Source organism: Aquarana catesbeiana, linkage group LG08, assembly GCF_042186555.1.
Source record: "Aquarana catesbeiana isolate 2022-GZ linkage group LG08, ASM4218655v1, whole genome shotgun sequence".
Lineage (NCBI taxonomy): Eukaryota > Metazoa > Chordata > Amphibia > Anura > Ranidae > Aquarana > Aquarana catesbeiana.
The window spans coordinates 296,057,103-296,082,894 of record NC_133331.1 but is presented as its reverse complement, the minus strand read 5'-3'; the positions used below and the strand labels follow the sequence as shown (position 1 = coordinate 296,082,894).

Sequence of the window (25,792 nt, the reverse complement as noted above, 5' to 3'; positions counted from 1 at the left end):
CTACCATTTCACGAAAAAAGTGTCAAAAATGTTAAAAATGACAAGAGACAGTTTTTGACAATTCCTTTATTTAAATGCTTCTTCTTTCTTCTATCTTCCTTCATCTTCTGGTTCTTCTGGCTCTTCTGGTTCTTCCTCCGGCGTTCTCGTCCAGCATCTCCTCCGCGGCGTCTTCTATCTTCTTCTCCTCGGGCCGCTCCGCACCCATGGCATGGGGGGGAGGCTCCCGCTCTTCTCTTCTTCTTTTCTTCTCTTCTTCTCTTCTTCATTTTCTTCTCCGGGCCGCTCCGCAATCCATGCTGGCATGGAGGGAGGCTCCCGCTGTGTGACTGCGCTCCTCATCTGACAGTTCTTAAATAACGGGGGGGACGGGGCCACCCGGTGACCCCGCCCCCCTCTGACGCACGGTGACTTGACGGGACTTCCCTGTGACGTCACGGGGAATGCCACAGGGAAGTCCCGTCAAGTCACCGTGCGTCAGAGGGGGGCGGTGTCACCGGGTGGACCCGCCCCCCGTTATTTAAGAACTGTCAGACGAGGAGCGCAGTCACACAGCGGGAGCCTCCCTCCATGCCAGCATGGATTGCGGAGCGGCCCGGAGAAGAAAATGAAGAAGAGAAGAAAAGAAGAAGAGAAGAGCGGGAGCCTCCCCCCCATGCCATGGGTGCGGAGCGGCCCGAGGAGAAGAAGATAGAAGACGCCGCGGAGGAGATGCTGGACGAGAACGCCGGAGGAAGAACCAGAAGAGCCAGAAGAACCAGAAGAACCAGAAGATGAAGGAAGATAGAAGAAAGAAGAAGCATTTAAATAAAGGAATTGTCAAAAACTGTCTCTTGTCATTTTTAACATTTTTGACACTTTTTTCGTGAAATGGTAGGGGTACTTATGTACCCCCTTACCATTTCACACAGGGGGGGGGCCGGGATCTGGGGGTCACCTTGTTAAAGGGGGCTTCCAGATTCCGATAAGCCCCCCGCCCGCAGACCCCCACAACCACCGGCCAGGGTTGTGGGGATGAGGCCCTTGTCCTCATCAACATGGGGACAAGGTGTTTTGGGGGGCTACCCCAAAGCACCCTCCCAATGTTGAGGGCATGTGGCCTGGTACGGTTCAGGAGGGAGGGGGGGCCGCACTCTCGTCCCCCCCTCTTTTCCTGCGGCCTGCCAGGTTGCGTGCTCGGATAAGGGTCTGGTATGGATTTTTGGGGGGACCCCACGCCGTTTTTTTTTTTTTTGCATTGATCCATGTCCCCTGGGGCAGGACCCAGGTCCCCAAACACTTTTTATGACAATAACTTGCATATAAGCCTTTAAAATTAGCACTTTTGATTATTCATGTTCGTGTCCCATAGACTTTAACGGTGTTCGCGTGTTCGAACGAACTTTTTTCCTGTTCGCATGTTCTGGTGCGAACCGAACAGGGGGGTGTTCGGCTCATCCCTACTCCTGACCACTGCACTCTAGGACTATTATTCACACTTCACTCCAAACTGATGACCTCCGAAGGCTTAAAACGTCACCTACGAGGAATATATAGATAGATATTGTCATCACACGCAACTTTTTTTTTTCCACACAAAGTTTTTAATTATAATTTTACTTTTAATAAGATTTGCAGTCATAAGATCGGGAAATAGTAAAAGGCAGAAATTTGATTGGTCAGGTAAATGACTTGCCTGAAATGTGGAGGCGGAGTCATACAATACAATACACAACGTGTTACATTATTATAACAAAGTATTGTAGAAAAGATCACACCATAGAAAATGGGGGGAAAGGAGAAAATAAACCCGGATATGAAGGGGGAAATTTGTGTACGAGGAACACCTTAACAATCACCACCATTTTATTCTCCAGGGCCTCTGCTTTCAGATAATATATGTTTGGGGGTTTTATCTAATCTTCAGGCCCAAAATCTGCATTTTAACTCTAAAGTAAAAAAAAAAACTCTAGCAGTGAAAGGATTATTGTGAGCTAGATGGGATCACTCTGCTGTGGTCACACATTAGAGCTCCCCCTAGCTGCAGCCTGGTAATAACATTGCTAGGAGGTGAAAGGTGCATTGCCTCATACCCAAGTATATCTCTATGCATGGTTCACATATATGCGAAGTGGATGCATGTTTTACGCAGCACCCAAATTGTATAACATGCGAGTGTGACCGCCTTTCAATGGAGCCGGTTCACATGTCTGGGGTGGCTGCGGTGCAAATTTGAAAAGGGTTTTGGGTTGGGTCAGGGATCACATAGGTTCCAGGAAACATGTTAACCTCCCATCTGGGGGAAACACTAATACTGAAGGGGAGGCCTAGAGGGCCGCCTTTTAAAGAGGTGGGGTTAACGTGTTTCGTCCTGGAAGACGGCTTGAGAAAATAGACCTCTTGCAAGAGTTTACACCACAAAATGTACTCAGCCAATGAGAGGTAATGACTCCCTTTTGTATTTTAAAAGGCCTAGAGGGCCGCCTTTTAAGTGGTGGGGTTAACGTGTTTCGTCCTGGAAGACGGCTTGAGAAAATAGACCTCTTGCAAGAGTTTACACCACAAAATGTACTCAGCCAATGAGAGGTAATGACTCCCATTTGTATTTTAAAAGGCCTAGAGGGCCATATAATCAAAGAAAAAAGGAAAAAAAAAAGGGAAATCTCAACTACTCCTTAATACCTATTCGGTATTCCCCTATGCGAAATAGTGGCCATAAATTTGCCTAACCCTTTGGGGATTTAACCGGTTTCATTGTCCAGATCGGGGTATCCCAGGAAGTAATATAGATACCAGAGATACCGGGATTTGGTTGTCCTCTGAGTTAAATATCAATCTAGAAAAAAATTTTGACAGTCACGAAGCAACTCGTCTATGAGGACAAACCAGTGATGAAAAAATTAAATATACATCCCTATTCCCAATACATACTAAAAAGACATATAGTCTTTTTAGTATGTATTGGAAATAGGGATGTATATTTAATTTTTTCATTGTTATTTGTATTTAGAATTACATTTTTGGATAGTTTCAAATAAAAATCAATACTTTCATCATTGGTTTGTCCTCATAGAAGAGTTGCTTCGTGACTGTCACAAATTTTTGCAAGGCCTAGAGGGCCGCCTTTTAAGTAGTGGGGTTAACGTGTTTCGTCCTGGAAGACGACTTGAGAAAACAGACCTCTTGCAAGAGAATAATAGACCTCTAAGTCTTTATACCACAAAATGTACTCAGCCAATGAGATGTAATGACTCCATTTTTATTTTTCTCCTGCTATCAATGACCAACACGATACAACACTTCATCCATGTCTTTGGTGATCTCTGATCTCCTTATCAACTGTTTCTTACATGATGAAGATCAGCCATGGAGTATATCTGAGGTGTATATCAGGGTGTGCTTCTTCCCCACATGTCCAGCAACATTCATATACAAGACATTTCCCACACTCACTAATACACCTCGAGGGTTGTGTGGGACCCCTGATGTACAAGAAGACAGGACTTCAGTGAGGAACATTTCCCTCACTCAGGACAGGAATACGGCTTCTCCCTCGTGTGAGATTTTTGATGTTTGGAAAGATTGGACTTCCTTGAAAAACATTTCCCACACTCAGGACAGGAATACGGCTTTTCCTTTGTGTGAGACCTTTGATGTGTGACGAGATCTGATTTTTGTACAAAACATTTCCCGCACTCGGAACAGGAAAACGGCTTCTCACCTGTGTGCCATCTCTGATGTGTGTAAAGATTGAACTTCCTTGAAAAACATTTCTCGCACTCAGGGCAGGAATATGGTTTCTCCCCCGTGTGCAATCTCTGATGGGTGTTATAATGGCATTTCTGTGAAAAACTTTTCCCGCACTCAGGACAGGAATATGGTTTCTCCCCCGTGTGCGATCTCTGATGGGTGTTATAATGGCATTTCTGTGAAAAACATTTTCCGCACTCAGGACAGGAATATGGCTTTTTCCCTGTGTGAACCCTTTGATGTATGACCAGTTCTGATTTTTGTACAAAACATTTCCGACACTCAGAACAGTAATAAGGCTTTTCCCCCGTGTGATACCTTAGATGTGTGACCAGCTCTGGTTTTTGTGCAAAACATTTATCACACTCAGAGCAGGAATAAGGCTTCTCTCCTGTGTGCAACCTGTGATGCTTGCAAAGATTTGACTTACTTAAAAAACGTTTCCCGCACTCAGGACAGGGAAACGGCTTCACACCTGTGTGTGTTCTTTTATGCACTGTAAGATCGCATTTAAAACGGAAGGACTTCCCACACTTAGTACAGGAAAACCTCTTATGTGTTGGAAGGGCGGCACCGTCCCTCACAGTCTGAGGTTCCTCAGGATAAGAAGAAGACGATGGTCCGGCACCGTCCCTCACAGTCTGAGGTTCCTCAGGATAAGAAGAAGACGATGGTCCATCTACACTGTGTGGTGCCGGATGGACATTTGAGGTAGTCGGGTTTTCTCCTGGACTATACTGTGTGATGTCCTCATCTTCTACTTCACAGTCTGGAGACAAAGTGAGACAATCCTCTGAGGTTTTCCTCATCTCCCGTCCATCTACTAAAATAGAAATACAAAGATTATCTGAGAGAAATACAGGAATACAGGACGGGGAACACAGCTCAGGAAAGTGACCAGGGGATTACAGGCTGATATCACCCAGTCCCCACCCTACTCTGGACCAATCAGTGAGCAGTATGGGTGGAGGAATGGATTTAGTGTTAATGACCCACCTGTGCTGATCTCTGTAGGAGTGTCCTCCTCTATAAATGTCCCCGTTATTCCATCCTCCTCCATAGACTGCTGATCATCCCTCACATACCTCTCTTCTTCTTCTGATTTAACCTCAACCTTAGAATCTCTCGGGTTTCCACTCTGAATATTTTTATAAAAATGATATCAATGGGAACAATGCAGATAATGTACAGATCCTAATGATACTATCAGTGATTGTTCCTCATCTACTTGATGATGGTGAGGGATGGTGTGACCTTCCTGTGTGGAATCCCGGGAATACAGAGGACGGGGACATCTCTCTGGTGGGTTCCCATTACTGGATCCATCTGTAGGAAACACACACACTGACTGAATACATTGTTTCTATGTGTTTATCAGATGATGGGGGATCTAGGTGGAGCCTCCGTACTGCTCTCTCTTTTACAATAAGGTCTCCTCTTACCCGGTGATGTGAGGGGCGGCTGATTGTCCATCATGACGTCCTTGTAGAGATCCTTGTGTCCTTCTAAATACTCCCACTCCTCCATGGAGAAATAGACAGTGACATCCTGACACCTTATAGGAACCTGACACACACAATGATACAGTCACCATCCAGACACATCCCTTGTCTGTTACTGGATAATGTCCCAGAATTCCCAGAATCCTCCTCACCTCTCCTGTCAGCAGCTCCATCATCTTCTTGGTGACTTCTAGAATCTTCTCCATGTTGCGTCTCTCAGGTTTTAGGGAGTCACATGGAGGCACTGTGATGGTCATATGATCACCTGACTTCACAAGAGGAAATCTCTGTATTGGAGAACCAATAGGAATATCATGTTAGAATCCCAGAATCCTCCTCACCTCTCCGGTCAGGTCTGTGTTTTATTAATAGAGATAAGAGTGATGTCATGTGACCTCCCAGAATCCTCCTCACCTCTCCGGTCAGGTCTGTGTTTTATTAATAGAGATAAGAGTGATGTCATATGACTTCCCAGAATCCTCCTCACCTCTCCGGTCAGGTCTGTGTTTTATTAATAGAGATAAGAGTGATGTCATGTGACCTCCCAGAATCCTCCTCACCTCTCCGGTCAGGTCTGTGTTTTATTAATAGAGATAAGAGTGATGTCATGTGACCTCCCAGAATCCTCCTCACCTCTCCAGTCAGGTCTGTGTTTTATTAATAGAGATAAGAGTGATGTCATGTGACCTCCCAGAATCCTCCTCACCTCTCCGGTCAGGTCTGTGTTTTATTAATAGAGATAAGAGTGATGTCATGTGACCTCCCAGAATCCTCCTCACCTCTCCGGTCAGCAGGTAGATGATCTCCAGGGTGAAGTTTAGTATCTTCTCAGTCATGTGACTCCGGTCCTCCTCCATCCTCATTTGTGTTGTCATGTGATCTGTGCGGGTTTCTCTGTAGATGGATATTGGAGAATTATCTGGATTATATCGGTTGTACAATGTTAGGAGGGGGATATAAGGGGTTTATAGGTGGGCTGCCCCCCGGTGGGAATTGGGACATGTAGATCTGGTTACTTCCTGTTTCCTACAAAGCTGTGCTTGGCCTGCTTTGACTAACAAAAGTACTGAAGTATTACAGAAAAGGGTGTGATAGGGAGTGTCTTAAAGGTGGTCATACACATTCGAGGTGATTGTACAATCTCCTTTAGATTTACCAAAACTATGGAATAGAAGGAGAGGCCATCTATCCAATCAGGCAGGCCATTGCACTACACCAAGCGTGTCCAACTGGTGGGCCACATGCGGCCCCAGAGAGCTTAGCATGCAGACATAGCAGCTGTGGCAGCCTACATTGACAAGCCAGGCAAATTCAGGCGTTGAGGGAGGCTGGGGGTGCTGTACAAACATACACTATGTTGTCAAAAGTATTGGGACACCTGCCTTTACAAACACATGAACTTTAATGGCATCCCAGTCTTAGTCTGTAGGGTTAAATATTGAGTTGGCCCCACCCTTTGCAGCTATAACAGCTATGGTCAAACATTCCCATAGACACCCTCCTAAACCTTGTGGACGGCCTTCCCAGAAGAGGTGAAGCTGTTATAGCTGCAAAGGGCGGAGCCAGCTCAATATTGAACCCTACGGACTAAGACTGGGATGCCATTAAAGTTCATGTGTGTGTAAAGGCAGGCGTCCCAATGACAATATAGTGTAGTTGATGGGTGAAGGATGTGTGTGCTAATGAAGTCATCTGGTAAACTCCTTCCTGTGTTTTACTGGTTTCTCCATCTCCATCCCAAATCGACATACCTGGAAGTCTCTGAAGCTTTCTAAGAAATACAACAAGGGCCGAGGTAAGGCTTTGTTCTAAACATCAAAGAAAGCTTTTATTTTACTGCAACAGAGGTACATTAATGATATATTGGTACATAAGAGAGGTGGAATCTAGGGGGAAAAAAAAGGTGAACTTATCCTGTAATAGGGGACTCTCACCCAAAAAAAAACCCCAAAATGATATGGGGTTTCCCTTAAAAAATACACACCGGACCCTCATCTTTGATGAGGATCTGATATGGGAAGTAAAGGGGGGGGGATCCACACAACATAACAAAAATGGCCTGGGGTCCTCCCCAAATTCCATACTAGACTCTTATCTAAGCTGGCCGGCCAGGAACAAGGGGGGGTGAGCATGCGCATTCCCCCTGAACCATGCCAGGCCACATGCCCTCAACAGGGGGAGTGTACTTTGCAAAGGGCCCCATCCCCACAACCCTTACATTGGGGGGTCTCTTGGTGGGGGGGGGGGGTTTAAATGGAATCTGGATGCTCCCCTTAAAAATAAGATGGCCCTCGGGGGCGTGACCGGAAGCGGATGCTGGCGGCAGTGTGGTGTGAGATGTGAGAGCGCAACCTCTGCCATCTCCCTGCCCCTCCTTCTCCCTTCCCGCTTAACCTAAGTCCAGCTATATCCCCTATACACCTCGTGGAGATCCCCTCCAGATGCCCCAGGACGTCATTGACCAGAGCTACTGACCAGTTGATGCTGGACAGACAGCGCTCGGATCCCGGCTTCCACCGGCTTGTCTCTACTATACGAACGCTGACCAGCTGTGGACGGCGTTGGCCGGATACGGAAGGGAGTGTCGGCACCGGAGTGCACCTCCCATTGGAGACCTGACACGCCGCCAGGCTGAGCGCGCCGAAACACAGAGGGAAGAGACAGGATTGTAGTGGTGAGGTGACGGCGGCAGTGTGAGAGACTCCCGCCGATTCCCCCCCCCCTTTATCTGGAAAACCGAGACCAGTACCGGAAACACTCCTGCTGAAACCAGGCTGATGAAATCGGACATAGATAGAATATCAGACTGGAAGACGTCGGACTTTGGTGAGAGATACCCAATTTTTTCTTCTTTTCTGATCTGTGCCTATCTGCCAGTATTTTACCACCATTTGTATTGTATGTTCTACACCTGGACAGTAGGGGCTGAACTAAACAGTTTTACCTGAGTTCTCTTTGTGTCTTTGAATCATGGGAGAGAGCCCTTAAATACCACACTTTCCCAATTTATACATTATGATACGAGTATGCCATCACAACGTACCACAGAAGTGAGTCAAGCAGCTGCTGCTAAATTAAAAGGAGTTTACACACGGGCAGACCCCTCCAAAAAGTAACCAACAACCAGCTCATACCAGCATGTTGTCAAAATTACAGCCAGGGGCTAATCCAGCCAGGAGAAGCCAGGGTCAAGGTCAGGGTCACGTAACCCCGGTAACAGGAACGAACACTTCCATAGGAAATGCACCAACAGAAGGGCTGGAGGGGGCGCAGGGTCAAACAACACCACCTCCATGTGTGGCAAATATGGGGGAATTAGAACCATCACTAAAAGACAGGGAAACACTTGAGAAAAGAAGGGAATGCTGCACACCCCGAGTGTAATCAGAAAAAAAGGAAATGGTCCCCCAACTGAAAAGGGGTTTTCCAGGCAGCAAGGCGATAAAGATGATATCACGGAATATGAAATTGATGAGCCTTATTGAGACATAATTTCAGAAGATGACAATGAAGTAAAAATATGAGCTGTGTTACAGGGGATAAGTAAACAGCGTAACCACACATGGGAAACTAAACACATTATACAAATACAAAATATTAATTAGTAGAGCGCTTGGGTAGATCCTGACGCGTTTCGACCCCATCGGGTCTTCTTCAGAGGATACGTATGCGCAGTCACATGCGTAAGGCTGTTACTCCTAAACCCGATGTTCTCCAAGACTCCCCCCCACCCGGTCCCAGCCAGGATCCTCCCGGCCAGTCAGCACCCCAAGAACCATCACTAAAAGACATATTGCAAGCAATTAATTCCTGTAAATTCTCCACAGATGGGATTTCCACACAACTTAAAGCAATGCAAGCAGAACTGTCACTTGTGAGACATGATATGCAGAAAATACGGGAAAGAACGGCGGCTTTAGAGGGAAGGGTCAGTATATTGGAGGATGATGTAAACCCAATAAAAAAGGGAACTGGGTACCATAAAGGAGCAAATTACCAACTATCAGTTAAAATTTGATGAAATGGAGAATAGGATGCGTAGGAAGAATATATACGGATAGTAGGACTGCCTGAATGAAGTGAAGGCTTGGACCCCATTCTCTTTTTAGAAAATGGTTCAAGGAGCTGTTTTCTGATCAGTCCCTCTCGCCTTTTTTTGCTTTGGAAAGAGCCCATAGGGTCCCCCCCCAGATCCCCTCAGTCGGGATCTCTTTTGGTGAAATTTCTTTTCTACAAGGACAAAATGACCATCCTAAATAAGGCCAGAGAAATAGGCAACATCATGTATAATGGGAACCGGGTTTCTATGTATCCTGATTTTTCCCCAGAACTGCAGAAAAAGAGAGCCAGGTTTGGGGAAGTCAAGCGGAAGCTACAACAATTAAAAGTGAAATATGCCTTGTTATACCCAACAAGGCTACGAATAAACGCCATGGAAGAGACTGTGGTTCTTGATAACCCAGAGAAAGTGGAGGAGTGGATAATATCCTATAAGAAAAAACTTTAAAAAATATGGGAATGAATGAATGATTTGTAAAGCGCTGCAAATGCGAACTGAATTGCCTCAAGGCGCTAGATGCGTTCTCTGTTGTCAGCTTCTTAGAAGAGGAAGGTCTTGAGTTTTTTCCTGAAGGCCTGATGGTTTTCTTCCATGCAGATGTAAGTCAGAAGAGCGTTCCATAGCCGAGGTCCTTGGACTGCGAATCTTCGTTCTCCCTTTGATTTGTAGCGGTATTTGGGAATGATGAGGAGGTTTTGGTTAGCTGATCACAGACTGCGATTGGGTGTGTATTTTCTCTTGGAGATATAGAGGAGCGTTTCCTTGTAAGCATTTGTGGGTGAGGCAGAGGGTCTTGAATGTGATCCGATTCTTTACGGTTAGCCAATGTAGGCTCCTCAGGGATGGGGAAATGGACTCCCAGGGTTTTTTTTCCTGTTAGCAGTCTTGCCGCCGTGTTTTGGATGAGTTGTAAGCGCGCAATCTGATATTGGGGTAGTCCTATGTAGAGCGAGTTTGCGTAGTCGAGTCGGGAATTGATGATTGCTCCAACTACTGCTGCTTTGTCCTCTTCTGGGATGAAGGGGATGAGTCTACGTAGCAGGCGGAGGAGATGGTGAGATCCGCTAACTACTGATCCTATTTGTGCATCCATTGTCATTTCTGAGTCAACGATGACTCCGAGACTCTTGGCTTTGGTGCTTGGAGAGATGGTCTGTCCGAAGACGGTGGGAGGTGTCCACGGAGTCTTAGTTTTGAAAATTTTGTTAGCGTGTAGGAGAAGAAGTTCTGTTTTTGAAACGTTGAGTTTGAGGGAGCTAATGGTCATCCAGTCATCTATCAAAGCGAGGCATTTCTCTAATTGCTGCTGATGGTCTTTTTTGTCCGGTGATGCGAAGGTAGAGTTGGGTGTCATCAGCGTATGAGTGGAAGCAGAGGTCCGATTTTCTGATGATATTGAGGAGTGGGCGGATGTAGATGTTGAATAGCACTGGTGACAAGGGTGAACCCTGAGGGACTCCACAGGAGATTGCCCGGGTTTCCGAGGTGAATGCTCCTAGTTTCTCTATCTAGGGAACTTTGTTTCTCCTCTTCCCCCCTGGGCGCTTATGAGTACCAAGATTCCTGATTATTTGCGCTCAGAATTTAATTTACTGACACTATAGGATAACATTGAGTGTATAAGATTATTATCTTTTTTCAGTTTTCGGCACCAGGTTTGGGAGGGGAGGTGGGTGGGGAAGGAGGAATTTACGTCACCATTCACAATGGTGAGACACTGTGAAAAATGTTTCACTTATGTGTTATTTGTTGTATGTCTGATTTGTCTTGTTCGGTGTTTAGGTGATTGGTTTTGTCTTGGGGGGTGGAGTGGGGTTGGGAAGAGTGGCAGGAGAAGGGATGCAAAAGCGGTATTTGTTGAAAATAGAGTTGTTAAAAACTATTGAAATCACTAGAGTGTGGAATGGTCACATGAGGGTGGTGCCCCCTAGAAGGCCCAGTGGGCGAGTAAAAATGGGATGTAAAAAGGTGTGTAAAGCAGGCCATAGATGGTCGAATTTCGAACAAATTTTCTTTTCAAAATCAGAATGTTCGTTTTTTTTTTTGTGATCCGATGGTGCCACCATTGATTTTCCAAATTCGGCCGACCAAGCCTTCAATTTCACCGCATGTTGCTACAGAAAAGAATTTTCGTGGCCAGGAATTTTCTTTTCTCTCCGTAAATGTTCTTTTCTTATTGCATTTCTCGCACGATTCTCCCATCATTGATTAGAAAATCGTTCGTTTTTCTAAAAATTTCCAACATGTCAAATTTGATTGCTGCACGAAAATCGGCCGTCGCTGTAGCCCCACTAATGGTGCGAAATCCATACGAAAATTCTTTCATACGATTTTCGAAAGAAAATTCTTACGAAATTCGAACCGTGCATGGCCGGCATCAGAGTTGTAAGAGGTGCGGAAGGCATACAAGAGTGTTTGGACACATACATAGGCACGAAAGCAAAAAAAAAAAATGATGCCACGGCACGGAATTTCACGAAAAGAACCCTTCTTTGTTTTATAGAGAATTAAGATATGATGGGTAGAAATACGCACTTTAAAAAATTCACTTTATGTTCTTGGAATATACGAGGAATGGGCGAACCAGGGGAAGAGGCGGCAATCTTTCTTAGAGCAGAAACATATGAAGCAGCCATTCTATGCCTGCAGGAAACGCATCTCACCAAGGCTTCCGCTCATCAACTGAGATGTCGAGAATATAAGACACAGATTCACCCTGTTCACACGTCTTATTCCAGAGGAACTAGTATCCTTATTAGGAATGACGTGGCCTTCTTCCCTATACAGTCCAAAATAGATGAACACGGTAGATATGTTTTTTTGTATTGTAGAATTGAAAATAGACCCTGCGTACTGGCAAATGTTTATATTCCCCCTCCTTTCGACACCGCGATTCTTGTGGGTCTTGTTGAGTTCATGCTGGATAAGCCTGGGGTGCCGGTGGTAGTAGCGGGGGACTTCAATATGGTAACAGACTTTGGGCGGGATAGGTTTCCCCCCCTCCACACAAACTAAGCCCGTCTAACTGAGTTTATGATGGAAATTGGATTGAGAGATATCTGGAGAACTCGGAGCCCAGAGACCCGTCAATACTCATGTTTCTCTAAGACACATTCCACACTCTCCAGAATTGACCTAACCCTGGGGAATGAGGAAATGGTACCTCTGATAAAAAAGCATAAATTACAATCCGAGAGGTTTGTCAGACCACTCCCCCGGTGACGGCAATATTACAAATGGGAGAACGCCCCCTAGCGAGGGAGTGGGGGGATAAGCCCTCTTTGGACTGAATTGTTGGGAGACTCGGACGAAATCCTGCAAGAATTTATTGACTTAAATAGAGGGTCTGCTCCGGAGGGACTAGCATGGAACGCCATGAAAGCCTTCCCGAGAGGCCTATTGATCTCACAAATTTCCAAAATTTAAAAAACAAACAAATGTTTGGGAAAGATCAATGGGCGATAAGGTAGCAGCAGCAGAGAGACACTATATCAACAACCCGTCACAAGAAACCTTAAGGGCCTGGATAGATAAACAAAACAATTACCGATTGGTGACTCTCCAAAGATCAGAGAATAAATATCTCTTCCAAAGACAGGTGGCCTTTGGAGAGGGGGAAACGGTGGGACGTATGCTGGCGCAATTGGTTGGGTCAAACTCTTCCACCTCAGTAGTGTCATCAGTCACTGCACGGGATGGAAGAGGGACTTCCCACCCACCCCCGGAAATAGTGATCAAATTTAAGGAATACTACGAAGATCTGTACAGATCCCGCCAGGGAGGGACGGAGGACGAGTTGGAAAGTTTTTTTTTCGGCGACTTGGACCTTCCGTCCCTCACTGACGGGGATAGAACTGAATTGGATCACCCTATTGCGCTAGAAGAACTCCAATTGGTTATCAATGAGATGGCAAGTCAAAAAACACTGGGCCCAGACGGTCTGCCGGTGGAAATATATCGAGAATTTGGGAAGGTTCTGCTACCTGAATTGTTGAGGGTATTGAATGTCTCAATGATAGAAGGCGCCCTACCCCCCATCAATGATGGATTCCACTATTATAACCATATATAAAGAGGGTGAAGATCCACTTGATGTGGCTTCATACAGACCCATAGCGCTTTTAAATACAGATATAAAAATTTTTGCAAAAATTTTGGCAGCACGGCTGAACAAGGTCATTGTGAAACTTATTCGTTTTGACCAATCAGGTTTATAAATATATAAATATTAGACGTCTTTTTCTGAATCTACAAGCCCCAATGGAACAAGATGATGAGAGAGCCGTTCCTTCATTAGATGCCGCTAAGGCTTTTGACTGCTTGGAGTGGCAGTACCCATGGAGAGCCATGAAAGCAGCCCAGCTTGGACTGAGATTTATCGGGCGGGTTAAAATGCTATATGGTGCACCTGGAGCTAGAGTCAAGGTAAATAATGAACTATCGGAATAGATTTAGCTTGGGGAGGGGGATGAGACAGGGCTGCCCCCTGTCCCCCCCTCCTCTTTGCCCTTGCTATAGAACCCCTGGCTGCCACCCTTAGAGCCTCAGGACGGGTGAAGGGATTTGGAGTGGGCGAACGGGAAGACAAACTCGCATTGTATGCAGACGACCTGTTGCTGTTTCTGGGGGATATGCGAGAATCTCCCAGGGAAGCAGTGAGGATCATCAATAATTTTGGAGCAATATCAGGGCTGAAAATAAATTGGGCAAAATCTTCTCTGCTGTTGGTTGACCCGCTGTGTGCCCCCTTACCAGAAGAGGTTGCCCAGACTCCAGTGGTGAACAAATTTAAGTATCTAGGTATAACCATATCCGGAGACCCTTCAAGTTATGTTGTGGACAACATCGTCCCATTACTGACCAAGCTTAGAGCCAAAACAAACATTTGGAAAAAATTTGCCAATCTCAGTGGCGGGGCGATGCAGTTTAGTTAAAACGATCTGGATGCCGGAGCTTCTTTACGTGCTGCACAACTCTCCGATATGGCTGTACGAAAAATGGTTTCAGAAGATTGATGGCCTGTTTAGAGAGTCGGTTTGGTGGGGCGGAAATGCCCGGATCCGGTTGAGTGTCCTTCAACTTCAGCAGCAGGAAGGAGGAGCAGTAGTCCTCCCACATCCATTTAGCTATTTTTTAGCGTCTCAACTTCAGCATGTTGGTGGATGTAACCTGGCAGAACAAGAACCAAGGAGAAGGAGGCTGCTACAAAACACTCCACATGACTCGATAGTCGAGGCCCTGGAGGCTGGCTCCTTCCCCTCAGAAATGCCCACTCTGAACCTTATGGTGAAAGTCCGGGACACAGCAAAAACCATCTTGAAATATGAAGGCCTCACTGAATTTTAGGTGTATGGGGGAAAATCCGCGCAATGAATTGAATGTTTTAGTTATGGATATGGCTGCTGCCTCTACACATACAATACCACCTAAGTGGAAAGTATTAGATAATGGTAAAAAAAGCAGGAGTAGTATGGCGCTGCCCTTATGGAGACAACATTTTTTTTTTCTTCTTTGTAGTGAATGTATTGCCTAGTGTCCTTATAGAATTGCTTCTAAAACATACTGTGACTGGTGGTGAATATTTCTATTAGAAGTGAAAATACAACAACTGGTGCTCCAATTGTTCAACAAAAGTGCATAGTGCAGCATCACTAAAGTGACCAGTGTTAAATCATACAAATCCATACAACATTGTGCAAATTATCCATCATAAATAGTGACTCTTGTGCTGTGACCAGTATTAGTTGGATAGGAAAAGTTCCGTTTATGAAAAAACAAGTTCTTTTTGGAGTATTTTGTAGTGTTCAATCCTTGAGGGTCAAATATCTGTAGGAAAGCTTCTTATCCAGGTGCTGGTTTCTTTAATTAAAATGCTCTGACAATGCTTGCACTCACCGGATTCTCCTTTCCCCTGCAGGGGTATGGATGGTCACAGTGTCTGCCACTGTGTAGCAATCAAGGATGTCCCCCAAACTTTACTTGCGTATTGTGGTGTAGTAATTACACGTAAAGGAAAGAAGGTATGCCCATCGCGTAAAACCATTAAAACTTAATAGACAAATGTACTCACATTTCAAACGAACAAATCAAGCATGGCAAAAGTTAGCAAATTCCCTTTGTTAGAGGTGCTGCAAGACGCCCTACGCACGTTTCGTCATCAGACTTCTACTGGGGGCGTTCATCTTGCTGTACCTCCTGAGTTTAAATAGTGTGGCCAGTAATAAGTGCAATTGGATCGGCGGCCATTTTTTGCTAGGATTTTGAAGACCGAAGCCTAATAGGACTGTGCATTAGGTTGTTAGCGGCCATTTTCTTGTGGATTTTTACAGACCGAAGCCTTGTAGAACTATCCGTTGAGTCCTTATGGCGGCCATTTTCTTGGGGATTTTGTAGACCGAAGCCCCGGGTAGCGCGCCTGCGCTTTACTGTTAGTGGGGGGAACGTTGAGTCAGAGCTGTCAGCAAAGAACGTCACCCTTGACGCCCGGCCGCATTCTTTCTTCCCCCCCCACTTCGTATTGGAATCTAAGCCGACTTCCGGGTCGGTGACACCCCCCAAGCCACTGCTAATCGTTTTTTTTTGGAAAAAAAGTATATGCACCTACTGGTCCCACTATTACTCTATGTTCTAAGGTTTAAACATACATGTCAAAAATTAGATATTATAAACATATTAAAAATGTAAAAATAAATATAAAATAAATTAAAATATGAAAGTACACATATGTGAATCTTATATATATATATTTATATACCTGCATATAACCTGGAGAGGTTCTTCTTCATTAAAACTTACATCACTTAGATTAAAAATGCCACTTCCTAATATTCCCTTCTTCTTTTTCTTAGTCCCCCCTCTCTTTCCTCTGTATCGTTTCTTCTTGCCCATTTTGGTGGTCTGTCTTCTCCTCCCGTTGTATTTCCTCCTCCCTTTCTCTGTTCCCTGTATCTATGTTTCTGGTTACCCTTGGATTCCATCCATAGCTTTGGCAGAGTCCATAGTCAAGAAACACTGGTCCATTTTACAATTGGATAAAATTCTGAACTCCATATTACCAAAAAAAGCCTAGTTTCATCTACAGAAAAGCCCCTCCACTCAGAAATAAATTGGAGCATAACGCTCTGGACCCACCAAAACAGGTTAAAATAATAAAAAACCTGAAAGATTTTTTTCAAGTGCGGAAAATGCCTACCGTGTAAAAGCAGCAAAAAAAAAAAAAAAAACTAATAGGAAAATAACAACATTCAGATCAGCAACCTAATGGCAAAGAATATAACATAAAAAGAGCTCATAACCTGCAACACTACTCATGTGACCTATGTACTGGAATGCCCGTGCCATATACAATACGTGGGTAGGACGACAAGACAGCTAAACGTTAGAATCAGGGAACACGTAACAAACATCAAAAACGGATATCCTAAACACAGCGTCTCAAGACATTTTTAAAGATTATCACAATAAGGACCCGTCATGTATGGTATTCTATGGGATCGATAAAATTAAAGGACATTGGAGAGGTGAGAATAAAAAAAAAAAAAAATCAAAATCTCACAAAATGAGACCAAATGGATTTTCCTGATGGACACCCTCCAACCGGCAGGAAATGAACAGGTTTTCTACTACTCTATACACTAGTCCCTCTGTGACCATCATACTTGGGAGGTATCGGTATCTGAGACCCGCTCAAAATTGGAAGTGCGATATTCTGCGTTCCTATATCCACAATCAATGCACAGTGCTTTTTTCTTTTAATCAGGCTTGGTAAGATAGTTGTATTTCCATTTTTGTAAATTCATGTGTTCTTTAACACTATGTTCAGACATTGAGATTTTATTGTCATAGTGTAACAATCTTTATGAATAATCAACTATTATTATTATTTATCAACTACTTTGATGTAATTTCTGTAATAACCATATGCAACTATTGTCTCTGACCCATGCACTGTTAGCATGGTTTGCATTTACCTTGTTGGCTTACACCATATATATATATATATATATATATATATATATATATATATATATATATATATATATATGTTTATATATATTTTTTTTTCATCCACAGTTGAGACCATTTATGTACCATAAACTCCTGATGAAGCTCAAGAAGTTGAGCGAAACATGTTGAGTCGCTAATTGGTATTTCTAACATGATGGGCCTGTGTGCCTTTTCAAAAAGTGGATCTCTTTTAAACATACCGTATATACTCGAGTATAAGTCGAATTTTTCAGCACATTTTTTTGTGCTGAAAGTGCCCCCGTCGACTTATACTCAAGTCAAGCACTTTTCTGCAGCAAAAAATTTCATTTTCTGAACCGAATTTGGGGCCCCGTATCTCCAGGGCCACTTGGTGCTAGGAACCCCAAATTTGGTGTGCAAACCCAGTGGAACTGGTACCACAACATATCCAAAGCTGGGGTTCCTAGCACCAAGTGGCCCTGAGATACGGGGCCCCAAAACCGGTTTGGAAAATGTCATTCTCTGCTGCAGAAAAGTGTGTGACATTTTCTGAACTGATTTTTGGGGCCCTGTATCTCGAGGCCACTTGGGGCTAGGAACCCCAAATTTGGTGTGCAAACCCAGTGGAACTGGTACCACAACATATCCAAAGCTGGGGTTCCTAGCACCAAGTGGCCCTGAGATACGGGGCCCCAAAACCGGTTTGGAAAATGTCATTCTCTGCTGCAGAAAAGTGCGTGACATTTTCTGAACTGATTTTTGGGGCCCTGTATCTCGAGGCCACTTGGGGCTAGGAACCCCAAATTTGGTGTGCAAACCCAGTGGAACTGGTACAATAACATATCCAAAGCTGGGGTTCCTAGCACCAAGTGGCCCCGAGATACAGGGCCCCAAATTCGGTTCGGAAAATGTCATTCTCTGCTGCAGAAAAGTGCTTGACATTTTCTGAACTGATTTTTGGGGCCCTGTATCTCGGGGCCACTTAGTGCTAGAAACCCCAGCTTTGATAATTTTATGGTGCCAGTTCCACTGGGTTTGCATACCAAATTTGGGGTTCTTAGCGCTAAGTGGCCCTGAGATACGGGGCCCCAAAACCGGTTTGGAAAATGTCATTCTCTGCTGCAGAAAAGTGCGTGACATTTTCTGAACTGATTTTTGGGGCCCTGTATCTCGAGGCCACTTGGGGCTAGGAACCCCAAATTTGGTGTGCAAACCCAGTGGAACTGGTACAATAACATATCCAAAGCTGGGGTTCCTAGCACCAAGTGGCCCCGAGATACAGGGCCCCAAATTCGGTTCGGAAAATGTCATTCTCTGCTGCAGAAAAGTGCTTGACATTTTCTGAACTGATTTTTGGGGCCCTGTATCTCGGGGCCACTTAGTGCTAGAAACCCCAGCTTTGATAATTTTATGGTGCCAGTTCCACTGGGTTTGCATACCAAATTTGGGGTTCTTAGCGCTAAGTGGCCCTGAGATACGGGGCCCCAAATTCGGTCAACTGTATCCATCTGCAGCAATGTCATTTCGGGACCCTTTGGGTCCAGAGACCCCTAATTTTGGCTGCAGCTAGGGGGGCATCTAGGAACCCTTAACTACCGAGTTTGAAGTTCAGGGGACCTATGGCTGCAAATGGGCACAGTGAGGCTGCAAATGGGCACAGTAAGGCTGCAAATGGGCACAGTGAGGCTGCAAATGGGCACAGTAAGGCTGCAAATGGGCACAGTGAGGCTGCAAATGGGCACAGTAAGGCTGCAAATGGGCACAGTGAGGCTGCAAATGGGCACAGTGAGGCTGCAAATGGGCACAGTGAGGCTGCAAATGGGCATTGTTGACCCTCTTTTCCACTTACAGTAGCTGCGCATTTCTCACCCTCGTCTTATACTCGGGTCAATAAGTTTTTCCCATTTTTTTGTGGTAAATTAGGGCCTCGACTTATACTCGGAACGACTTATACTCGAGTATATACGGTATGTGATTATGTATTTTTCTAAATAAAAATTGTTGGTTTTATTTGCATAGTTGCATATATTTTTTTGTAGCCTTAGTTACCCTGAATCATTTTGAGCACCGTTAAAGTCCCGGGGACCCAATTGCCCCCATTTCCATGTCCTATATAATCACAAATTTCTAGAAAAAAATTCTTAGCAAACAAAGAATTTTTTTAACAATCAATTATTTTTTTTATTTCTTGTCCCTTGGATTGTCTATTTCTCACTGTCCATGAGACCTGAAACAACATGCACTTTAACCTCCTAAGAAACCCCCCCAATCCCCACTCTAATTCAAAATAAGGTCACTTAGGGGCACATATACAGAATGGAATTTAAAGCCCCCAACTATACATAGACTATGGGTAACACACACACCCTCTTCCCTCCCTGCTTCTAATCTTAGTTTTAAAACACACATATAGGACAACCTCTCCAGGTTACATGCAGGTATATAAATATATATATATAAGATTCACATATGTGTACTTTCATATTTGAATTTATTTTATATTTATTTTTAAATTTTTAATATGTTTATAATATCTCATTTTTTGACATGTATGTTTAAACCTTAGAACATAGAGTAATAGTGGGACCAGTAGGTGCATATACTTTTTTTTTTCCAAAAAAAACGATTAGCAGTGGCTTGGGGGGTGTCACCGACCCGGAAGTCGGCTTAGATTCCAATACGAAGTGGGGGGGGAAGAAAGAATGCGGCCGGGCGTCAAGGGTGACGTTCTTTGCTGACAGCTCTGACTCAACGTTCCCCCCACTAACAGTAAAGCGCAGGCGCGCTAACCCGGGGCTTCGGTCTACAAAACCCCCAAGAAAATGGCCGCCATAAGGACTCAACGGATAGTTCTACAAGGCTTCGGTCTGCAATATCCACAAGAAAATGGCCGCTAACAACCTAATGCACAGTCCTATTAGGCTTCGGTCTTCAAAATCCCAGCAAAAATGGCCGCCGATCCAATTGCACTTATTACTGGCCACACTATTTAAAGCGGGGTTCCACCCAAATTTTGAGCAATATCTGTATGTATTCTCTTCCTTGCCTAGATGCTGACATGCCGTTTAAAAAAATTTAAATCGCAGTAATTACCTTTTATTTTTCTATTCTTCTTTGCACTTCCTGGTTCTCCTCCCGTGGGAGTAGGCATGTTTCTGCCTCTCCCAGACTCCGCACAGTCTCCTGGGAGCTAGTCTCAGGCTTTCCAGGATGCCACTGAGCATGTGCGGGAACGAGCAGTGAATGCTGGGAGCACAGCATTCACCGCATTCAGGAAATAAATGCTTGTGGGCTTCAAATGCCCACAATGAAGATGGAAACCGCCTGCAGTGAATACTATAAGTTATTCTTTCCGACGAAATCTGACACAGGCGGACATATTACACACAATATGTGAGTATGGAATGCTGAGAAGAAAAGTTTGTGAATGAACTCAAAAAAAAAAAAAAAAACGATAGATAGGTGGACCCCCGCTTTAAACTCAGGAGGCACAGCAAGAAGAACGCCCCAGTAGAAGTCTGACGACGAAACGCGCGTAGGGCGGGGGTTTACGAACGTCTTGCAGCGCCTCTAACAAAGGGAATTTGCTAACTTTTGCCATGCTTGATTTGTTCATTTGAAATGTGAGTGCATTTGTCTATTAAGTTTTAATAAAAGTTCTCTTATGGTTTTACGCGATGGGCATACCTTCTTTCCTTTACATGTAATTACTACACCACAATACGCAAGTAAAGTTTGGGGGATATCCTTGATTGCTGCACAGTGGCAGACACCGTGACCGTCCATACAGCAATTCTATAAGGACACTAGGCAATACATTCACTACAAAGAAGAAAAAAAAAAATTTTTGTCTCCATAAGGGCAGCGCCATACAACAACAAATTGGGAGAACTGCAGAAGATCGAGACGATAGAGGATTGGAGGAATGGAGGAATAAAGGTTGTCGCCCAACTATATACAAACGGATCCCTTAGGTCCTTCCAGGACCTAAGAGATCAATATGCCCTTTCAAATAAATCCTTCTTTAATTATTTACGAATGCACTAACGGAACAATTCAGGGGAAGGACCTTAGAATGGAGTGCAATTCCTGTACTCAAAGATCTAGTTTTACAGCGAAACAGGGAAAAGCCTAATATCAAAACTATACTTACATATCAACAAGAAAAAAAAACGAGAGAGGCAGAACCCCTTTTACACAGGGAAAAATGGGAAAAAGAAGTGGGGAATATCTCCGTACCCCCAGTGGAAAAGGAAATTCTGGAATTGGCCCCGATAGTTTCTTTGTCTCCCTCCCGAAGGATGCCACTCTTGTTTATGCTTCATAGAACTTATTACACTTTTTCTAAAAACTTTTTCGGGTTTGGCTGCCGACCAGACTCGAACTGCCCCAGGTGCGGAGGCGCAGAGGCGGACATGCTCCACGTGTTTTGGAGATGCCCAAAATTGTTTCGCTATTGGACGAGAGTAATAGATCACATTGACCGGGTTTTTGGTACCCCCATTGAGAGTGAGGCAAAGCGATGTTTGCTGGGACTAGTGGAGGGAGGAGGGGGGGAAACTGGGAAATAGACAAAACGGCGATCTCAAGATGCTTATTCCAAGCAAGGAACCTGATTGCTCATAGATGGCAGTTGGCGACTCCCCCTTCCAGTGAGGAATGGGTTAATATTATGAATACCGTTATTCTTGACCACTTACCGACCGGCTCCTGTACATGTACGTCGGCACTTTGAAGATGGATATCTCGGTAACGGCAGCAGCTGCTGCCACAACCATCTTTACAGGAGCCAGTTCTGTGTACGATAATGGTGGTCTCTGTGGCGGGTTTTGCTGCGAGATCACCGTTATCGGCGGCGGGAGAGGGGCCACCCCGCCTCCCGCCGCTCTCCCCCGCCCTCCGCCGCTTACCGGAGCCGTCGGTAGCGGCGGAGGAGATCGGGACCTCTCACTGCTGAGGTATGGAGACGAGTGAGGCTAAGATGGCCGCCACTCGTCTCCATACCATAGGAGGGCGGAAGCGACGTCATGACGTCAGCTCCGCCCCACTAATTCGGGGTACTTTGTCGCAGTAAGTGGGCTTAGCACTATATGACCATATAGTGTGACCAAACCCCCCCGTATTTTTTTAATATGTTCAGGTGTTTTTAACTAGCCCTGCAGGAAATGTCATTCTTGTATGTGTGCGCTGTAAAATATTTTGTACTGTTTGTAGGTCTTATAGCAGCACCATCTTGAATTTAAATGCATTGTAGGGTGTGCCCCCAAATATGTTCTTGTAAGCTCCGCCCATATGTCTCAAAGGCATTTTTTTTTTTGTCATTTTTTCAAACTACTTTTTTTTTTTTTTTTTTTTTTTTTTGCATTCTAGTCCAAAAAAAAGAGATCTGAGGACTTTTTGACCCCCCAGATCTCATATTTAAGAGGTCCTGTCATGCTTTTTTTCTATTACAAGGGATGTTTACATTCCTTGTAATAGGAATAAAAGTGATCCAAATTTTTTTTTTTTTAAAAAACAGTGCAAAAATAAATATAATAAAGTAAAATTAATAAGAAAATAAAAAAAAATGTTTTCAAAGCGCCCTGTCCCGGCGAGCTCGCGCGCAGAAGCGAACGCATACGTGAGTAGCGCCCGCATATGAAAACGGTGGTCAAACCACACACGTGAGGTATCGCCGCGACCGGTAGAGCGATAGCAATAATTCTAGCCCTAGACCTCCTCTGTAACTCAAAACACGCAACCTGTAGAATTTTTTTAAACGTCGCCTATGGAGATTATTAAGGGTAAATGTTTGACGCCATTCCACGAGCGGGCGCAATTTTGAAGCGTGACATGTTATGGGTATGAATTTACTTGGCGTAACATTATATTTCACAATATAAAAAAAAATTGGGCTAACTTTACTGTTGTCTTATTTTTTTATTCAAAAAAGTGAATTTTTTCCAAAAAAAATGCGCTTGTAAGACCGCTGCGCAAATACGGTGCAAAAAAAAGTATTTCAATGACCGCCATTGTATTCTCTAGGGCAGTGTTTCTCAACTCCAGTCCTCAAGGCGCACCAACAGGTCATGTTTTCAGGATTTCCACTAATTTTGCACAGGTGATTTGATCAGTTTCAATGCCTTAGTAAATACCACAGCCCTTTCATCTGAGGGAAATCCTGAAAACATGACCTGTTGGTGCGCCTTGAGGACTGGAGTTGAGAAACACTGCTCTAGGGTGTTATAAAAATAATGTTTGGGGGTTCTAAGTAATCTTCTAGCAAGAAAAAATGTTTTAAACATGTAAACACCTAAAATCCAAAACGAGGCTGGTCCTTAAGTGGTTAAAGGAAGAACGGTATATATAAGACAGAGAGCACTCCGGAAATATGACTTGATCTGGAGTCTTTGGTGGGACGCAAAGGAAAAGGATACATAGTAACCTAGATGTCCGATAAGGGGAAACGAGAAGCGGGGAGGGGAAGGAAGGAGAAGGGAAGGAATAGGGAAAGAAAATTTATGGAGAGAGAAATGCTCTTATAGGCAATAGTCCCCGAGAAATTTTGAATAAAGAAAATGAAGAAAAATAAGATGGCCCCCAAATACTTTCCCACACGTAAGATGGCCCTCCATAATGTTATTGAATGATGCTGCTGACCTCCAACGTGATCCATTCCCATCAACTACTCACCATGAATGGAAGCTCACATTGACTATGGTGGAAGAGGACGGAACATGACGGGGGGGGGGTTACTGGGTTTATATAGAAAATAAGATCTTATTACCTCCTCTGCTGCCACTTCAAGCGATGTCTCATAAGTACGTCACGCCGTAAAGGAACTTCCTGTCTCTATGGTAGAAGTGAGAAGATCACCATCTTGTGGATCTTAGAGGAACTGCAGCCCCCAAGAAACGTCTCGCAGTGTGAACACCTCATTTAGCATTTTGAACGTTTTATTGTCACATTTGTCCTTAACCCCCTTCAATACCGGGCACTTTCACCCCCTTTCCTGTACCAGGCCAATGTTCAGCTTTCAGCGCTCTCGCGCTTTCAATGGTAATTGCGCGGTCATGCAACACCGTACCCATATGAATTTTTTTTTTTTTATCATTTTGTTCACGCAAATAGAGCTTTATTTCGGTGGTATTTATTCACTACTTTCGTTTTTTTTTTTTTTTTTTTGCGTTATAAGCGGAAAAAGAGTGTAAAGAGTGGTAAAAAACCCAATGCTTTCTACTTTCTATTTTAAAAGAAATCCAATAAAATCTAATTTTGCCACAAGAGATGAATATAAAACGGGAGCTTGGTCCCCAACCGAGCTACCTTAGAAGACAGAGACAATTGGACTATTGCAGTACAGGTGACGCCACTGTAAATATAAACAATTGTATAGAAAAATATATAAAAATGTATTATATATAATAATAATACATGGCAAATAACCAAAAACAGACTAAAAAACATTGGTAACAATCCATGAGTATCACCAAAATAATGGTCCCCAAACGGGGGGGAAAATCACAGTGGGATAGTTGATCACAGATAGCGTCTCAACTAGTTTCGCGTTCTAATGCCTCTTCGTCAGGAGAATATCTGTAATTTGATTGACAAGTGATCAATAACATTGCAATTGACCAAATAATCACAACAGTACATAAAATCATATCAGTCCAAAATATACATTGGGGAACAAGCAGAGTTGCTTACCAACACCCGGCATGCACAGAGCACAGGACGTCATTCAAGGGGTCCCCCGCGGCAACTAGGGGGGGGGGGATTGCAAGTCAATGGACTGGTACCTAAATGGATGGAATAGAGCTGTTGGAGTGGAGAACTATGCACTTCAAAAAACAAATTTTTTGGATGATGGTACAAATTTGTCATAAATTTAAGCCAAAATGTATTCTGCTACATGTCTTTGGTAAAAAAAAAAACTGAGTGTATAATAATTGGTTTGTGTGATCGCGGACAGATGTGCGCAGATGATCACGGACAGATGTGCACAGATGATCACGGACACATGTGTGCAGATGATCATGGACAGATGTGTGCAGATGATCATTGGGACATATGATTTTACTGGCACATATGTGGGGACAGGTGTTTTTTTCTGTGTGGGGACATGAGTGGGGTGACACTGTTGCTGGGACATTATTTTGGAGACATTGTGTGGGGACAATGGGCTGGTGATCAGTGTGTAAAAAGCTGTAAAAAACTGCCATAACCCCCGGTATCCTCTTCAGCGGTCGGTCCGCTTTCAGATAAAAGTGGTCTCTGCGGCGGATTCGGCGCAAGATCACTTTTATCGGCTGGCGGGGGAGGACCCCCCTCCCGCCGCTCTCCGGTGCCCTCTGCCGATTACCTGCGGAGGCGATCGCATCCTTCCCCCTGTCAGGCGTGGAGACGAGTGAGGGGAAGATGGCCCCCACCCGTCTCCATAGCATTGCAGGGAGGAAGCGACGTCAAAACATCACTTCCGCCTATAGCTCTTAAAGCAACATTTTTAAATTTTTTTTTTAAATGACATTTAATTTTTTTTTTTATTGCATTT

General features: G+C 44.3%; 3 protein-coding genes across 3 annotated transcripts in view; 2 read left to right on the top strand and 1 right to left on the bottom strand.

The window, feature by feature from the left end:
- Nucleotides 1-25,792, top strand: part of LOC141106826 (uncharacterized) — a 559,651-nt gene that overhangs the window by 111,962 nt on the left and 421,897 nt on the right. The gene's annotated exons all lie outside the window — the stretch shown is intronic.
- LOC141105470 (uncharacterized) overlaps nucleotides 1-25,792 on the top strand; it is a 205,504-nt gene that overhangs the window by 50,302 nt on the left and 129,410 nt on the right. The window lies entirely within an intron of this gene.
- Nucleotides 1,561-24,345, bottom strand: LOC141104856 (uncharacterized). Its single transcript, XM_073594640.1, has 5 exons — nucleotides 24,026-24,345; nucleotides 6,011-6,125; nucleotides 5,384-5,518; nucleotides 5,172-5,295; nucleotides 1,561-4,552 (listed from the first exon to the last, which is right to left on the bottom strand). Exons 1-5 carry the CDS (start codon nucleotides 24,055-24,057, stop codon nucleotides 3,504-3,506), a joined length of 1,455 nt encoding a protein of 484 aa, XP_073450741.1. The 5' UTR covers nucleotides 24,058-24,345; the 3' UTR covers nucleotides 1,561-3,503.